General features: G+C 53.5%; 1 protein-coding gene across 1 annotated transcript in view; it reads right to left on the reverse strand.

The window, feature by feature from the left end:
- Nucleotides 1-5,595, reverse strand: part of LOC132453461 (hedgehog-interacting protein-like) — an 11,620-nt gene extending 6,025 nt beyond the window's left edge. The window contains exon 1 of the mRNA XM_060046309.1: nt 5,464-5,595. Within this exon, the coding sequence (XP_059902292.1) occupies nt 5,464-5,513 (50 nt within the window). The 5' untranslated portion in view covers nt 5,514-5,595. The remainder of the gene's footprint in view (nt 1-5,463) is intronic.
- Nucleotides 5,596-5,797: the final 202 nt, after the last annotated feature.

Raw genomic sequence — 5,797 nt, forward strand, 5'->3', positions numbered from 1 at the left:
TGTGTGTGTGTGTGTGTGTGTGTGTGTGTGTGTGTCTGGATGGAGTTCTCTCTCTGCAACGACGAGGGTGGTCGTCACGCATCCACGTAGTTATATTTAACAAGGTTAGGAACTCTGGTGCTTTATGGAGACATACTGGTTTTGTGGCATGTGTGTTAAGCCTACCCTGTGTGTGTGTGTGTGTGTGTGTGTGTGTGTGTGTGTGTGTGTGTGTGTGTGTGTGTGTGTGTGTGTGTGTGTGTGTGTGTGTGTGTGTGTGTGTGTGTGTGTGTGTGTGTGTGTATGTGTGTGCTGAATGATGCATGTGTATTTGTGTGTGTGTCACAGGTTGGAAACTATTCTGAGAGTCACTGTGGTTGATGACGAGTTTGTGGGGGGTATGATGGAGGTTGTGTGTATGTATGCATGTATGTGTGTGTGTGTGTGTGTGTGTGTGTGTGTGTGTGTGCTTGTGTGCATGTATGTGTGTGTGCGGCATGTGTGTTTGTGGGGACGGGGCAATTCCCATGCCCCCATCAGCACCGACTCCAGACCCAGGTTCTCCTTTCCCATCCTGCCCCGCTTTTGTTGTGTGCGGCTGCATGTAGTTAAAAAAAAAATGAGCAAAGGAGCGAAGAGAACAGTGAGGGAGAGAGGGAGGAAGAAAGACAAGAGTCCCTGGAGGATTGGTGGTGGGTGGGTAGTGATGGGGGCGGAGGCCGGAGGTGTTGGTGCTGGTGGTGGTGGTGGTGGGGTGTCTTGCAGCTAACACTGTTAATAGCAGACCGGGGGTCAGTGACGCTACTAAACAGCCTGTACGACTGCCAGGGAGGGAGGGGGGTGCGTTGGGGGCGTGGGTGGGGGGGAGTGGGTGGGGGGGAGTGGGTGGAGGGGGGGGGGGGGGGCTAGTGAGAAAACACCACCTGCTGGTTACCGCCACTTGACAAAGGCAGCTGGGTCAACAGCCACTGTGGGAATTTATCAACTTTGGGAGGGGGTGCGCGTGTGAGTGTGTGTGTGTGTGTGTGTGTGTGTGTGTGTGTGTGTGTGTGTGTGTGTGTGTGTGTGTGTGGGCAGGCGAGCTAGCGAGCTGGTGAGAATGAGACGAGAGGCCGTGCGAGAGAGAGAGAGTGATCGATAGCTAGAGAGATAGGGAGAGCTAGCTAGAGTGAGAGAGAGAGAGAGAGAGAGAGAGAGAGACAGAAAAAGAGACAGCTATAGAGGGTCAGATAGATGGAATAGAAAGAGAAAGAGAGAGAGAGATGGCGAGAGGGTGAGATGGATGGGAGAGGGAAAGAGATAAGGAGCATCCAATTACACACAGAGAAAGATCTGAAGGGAGAGTGGGCTAGGAGCAAGGCTTCTAGAAGATGTGGAAGGGTGATGTTCTCTAGAGTAGATAAAGAGGAACATCAAAACCGTAGGACTGCTGAAACCTGTGTGTGTGCGTGCGTGCGTGCGTGCGTGCGTGCGTGCGTGTGCACGTGTGTGAGTGTGTCTCTTCGTCTGTGTGTATACGAATGTGTGTTCTCTTCGTCTGTGTGTATCTGAATGTAAGCGTGTGTGTGTGTGTGTGTGTGTGTGTGTGTGTGTGCGTGCGTGCGTGCGTGCGTGCGTGCGTGCGTGCGTGCGTGCGTGCGTGCGTGCGTGCGTGCGTGCGTGTGTTTAGCTTCTTGGCTTGCCGCAGCGTTTGATTGACAGGTATATATGAGAGAGGGGCCGTGGAGTGGTGTACATTGTGCGCCTCCACAATAGCTTAATCAAACGACCCAGTGTGGTCCCCTTTGGCTGTTTTGTCATCCGACTCCATTGTTTAGCCCGCTCTTTTGTAGCTTCATTCCTTGTTTTAATTGTGTACGAAATTTACTGTGTATTGTAGGGGGGGCGCTGGGAGCATTCAGCCGGCCCAGGCCCAGGCCTTTGTCGGCCCAGGCGAGGGGGCTTTGTCGCGGGGAAGGGCCGTGGCCGAGATGGAAGAAGATTTAGGAGGGATGGGGGAATAAAAGGAGGGCTTTTTATTTTTATTTTTTTTATGCAGTGTGCTCTGGGAGCAAGCTCCCGTGTACTCACACACAGTGTGTGTGTGTGTGTGTGTGTGTGTGTGTGTGTGTGTGTGTGTTGCGCGCCTGTTTGAGTGTGAAGCCACCCACCCACGTGGAAGATATAGCCCCTAGGATTTTGAGAATCACAGACAAGGAAGAAAGGACAGAATTGACAGAAGGAAATGTCCAAACTTACATCTTAAAGGCAGTTCTGTATGTTGCATATGTAGCGGATGAAGTGTGAAAACCCCCACACACCCTCACTATGTCACCTTGCTGTTTTTATTGTATTATTATTATCCTTGTAGAGGGCTTAACATAAAAAACACAACACTTACTTATTGGAAGTGTGTGTGTGTGTGTGTGTGTGTGTGTGTGTGTGGTGTGTGTGTGTGTGTGTGTGTGTGTGTGTGTGTGTGTGTGTGTGTGTGTGCGTGTGCGTGTGCGTGTGCATGTGCATGTGTGTGCGTTTGCACGTGCCTGTTTAACAGTGACACCCATAAACAACATGGCAAGGACATGTGAAGTTGTCCGTGTGCGGACCCCCTGCTCACACATATACAGAGCCCGCCTCAAAGGCCCCTCTGAGCTGGGTCCTATCATCTTCTGTTTGTTAGTACTCGTTCCTCTCTGGGAGATTACAGGGGACTCTGAGAGGAGACGCATGGGGTTCTGAAGTAAAGCAAAACCTTCATACATAACTTTTCTAGTGTGGCTGGTGGAGGGACAAGGAAGTCTTTTGTCTGTGTGTGTGTGTGTGTGTGTGTGTGTGTGTGTGTGTGTGTGTGTGTGTGTGTGTGTGTGTGTGTGTGTGTGTGTGTGTGTGTGTGTGTGTGTGTGTGTGTGTGTGTGTGTGTGTGTGTGTGGTTGTGTGTGTAGTTGTGGTTTTGTGACAGTGATGTATTTCAGGTACATTCATCTGTCTCTGTACCTATCCATCGATCTATCCACACACAGACACACACACACACATACACACGCATTACACATGCGCAAGATTGCGTACACACACACACACACACACAAACACAGAGACGCACGCGCGTGCCCACACACACACGGACGCACGTGCGCGCCACAGAGTCACAGACACACTCTCTCCCTCTGTACATTTACAAATGCATGGTGGCCTATTTATTATTGTAGGGGTACTCCAACTGACAAACAAATATCTTGAAATGAAGTCATTAGGCCCGCTTGTGTTTACACACACATGGCTCAGGAACTTCACGGCCTCAAGTTTGTTATGGCTGATGTTTTCCCCAACAGGTCCCCCTGTCTCCTGCTCGTTCCCAAACACGCCGCGCTGTTTAATGGAAACACAAAGCTCCGGCAACTCCGCGGTGGCGCGGCGGTGGCGACGCAAACCCTCAAAAAAACCCAACAACCCTTGGCTTTTTGTTTTTTTTTTACTTCTCTTTTGGGTGGTGGGGAGAGTGCTAAGGAGGGGACCACCCGAATTCGTAACAAGACCCCCCCCCCCCCCCTCCCCCCATACACACCAGCACCACCCCTCGTTCACACCCCCAGCCTGTCCTCCCTCCCTCGCCCCCCCCACCCCCCCCCCCCCCCCCCCCACCCCGCTGTAACGAGATCCTAATAACTAATCCGGAGTCAAGGCCCTCGCCGCCGCCGCCGCCGCCGCCGCCGCCGCCGCCGCCACCACGCCTCCACAACACTACAGACTAAACAGGTCCCGCAGAACCGGGACCAGGAAAGCAACGCATCGTTCCTCAGGAGCGGGGAAGGCGTCCGGTCAGGGGGCCGCGCCAGAGTACATAAATACAGAAGGGGGGGCCGTTTGGGGCGGGGGGCCCCTGTGGTGGAGTTAATTGTGCGCAGCCCTGGGTGGCGCTGTCAACGGCAGTAGAAATAATTAGCTGGAGATGTGTTGTTATGTGGGCCTTTTGAGTTTTTATTATTGTTTTGATTCCGGAGTACACAAATGTCTCTCTCTCTGTGTTCAGGGTTGTTTCTATGCCTGATTGTCCGTTGACGACGGCCGAATGGAACTAGGCCTTAAAGAAACATTATTATTATTATGTTATTATTATCGTGCGACCTGTGTGGGCTCTGCTGGCTTCAACCTATCGGGCTCTAGGGGCCATGCTTTGAGACATGAAACCCTCCCCGCTGTAAGCTGAGGATCCCCAGCCTCTCTCTGTGGCCCAGCCCCAAGTGCGCTGGCAGCGCCCAGGGCCAGGTCAGCACCCAGGGCCAGGCCAGCACCCAGGGCCAGGTCAGCACCCAGGGCCAGGCCAGCACCCAGGGCCAGGCCAGCATCCAGGGCCAGCCCAGCGCCCAGAGCCAGGCCAGCACCCAGGGCCGGAGCCCAGAGCCAGGCCAGCACCAGGGCCAGGCCAGCACCCAGGCCAGGTCAGCACCCAGGGCCAGCCCAGCGCCCAGGCCAGGTCAGCACCCAGGGCCAGGCCAGCACCCAGGGCCAGGCCAGCACCCAGGGCCAGGCCAGCACCCAGGGCCAGAGCCCAGAGCCAGGCCAGCATCCAGGGCCAGCCCAGCGCCCAGAGCCAGCACCCAGGCCGGAGCCCAGAGCCAGGCCAGCACCCAGGGCCAGAGCCCAGAGCAAGGCCAGCGCCCAATGGCAAGGGCAGTGCCCGGAGCCAGGCCACAACCAGAGCCAGGCCAGCGCCCAGGGCCAGGCCACAACCAGAGCCAGGCCAGCGGCCGGAGCCCAGAGCCCGGCCTCCAGACAGACTCCTAATGAGCAGCTGGTTTGAATTGGACGGTGAACAGGTTGGCTCGGGGGCTCTGGGTGACCTTACTTGGGTTTCTCTTCCGGGCCGGCCGGCCGTGAGATATTACGGGGAATGATTCAATACCATGTGTGTGTGTGTGTGTGTGTGTGTGTGTGTGTGTGTGTGTGTGTGTGTGTGTGTGTGTGTGTGTGTGTGTGTGTGTATGTGTGCGAATGGTTGCCTGTTTCCTATTGTTTGAAAGACCCAATTCATTTTGTAGTGCATCAGATTCAGCGGGAACACTCTGATGTGTTTTTCATGATCTCACATATGCGGTGGTAAGAATTATGAATGAACTAATGATAAAAAAAACAATAACAAAACAACGTGTTCTCACCCAAAACCATCCACCGCCAACACAACTGCCAGCCCCTCCTCCATGCAGAACACAGACTAGTGGCAGTACATAATTCACTTAAATCTTGAATTGCATTATAGACTGGGCTGAGGCTAAACGTTGTCCAAGGCCACTGTGGCAGAATAAACCCGCCTCACTGGCACCAGACTTCACTTAAGTGGATATTATACTTGGACAGGATACAACTCTCCTCATGCAGCAGGTCTGGACCAAGAAATCACAGACATGGATATTGGTGGACGACCAATCACAAGCCTTAATACAGCACAACAAAAACAGGTTCTGGTTTAAAGAACATGAAATCCCATTGGTGAACGAGGCTCTGTACCTTTTGGGGTCCACCAGCTTGTAGAGCTTCCCACTGTGAGACTGCGCCATGCTTTTACTGCTCGCTAGAATGTAGACCTCGCCTGTGGGAGAGAGAGTGAGAGAGAAAGAGAGAGAGAGAGAGAGAGAGAGAGAGAGATGAGAGAGAGAGAGAGAGAGAGAGAGAGAGGAGGGAGGAGGGAGGGAGGGAGGGAAAGAGAGTGAGAGACGTACATACATGAGAGCCTGTCTAATTGCATTATTAACTTTAACAGTTCCTTTCGGTTTTATACACTGTCTGTGCCCCAGCACTTAACCTTTAAGCTCAATTACACCCGGAGACCCCTGCTGACAAA

Source organism: Gadus macrocephalus, chromosome 3, assembly GCF_031168955.1.
Source record: "Gadus macrocephalus chromosome 3, ASM3116895v1".
Classification (NCBI taxonomy): domain Eukaryota; kingdom Metazoa; phylum Chordata; class Actinopteri; order Gadiformes; family Gadidae; genus Gadus; species Gadus macrocephalus.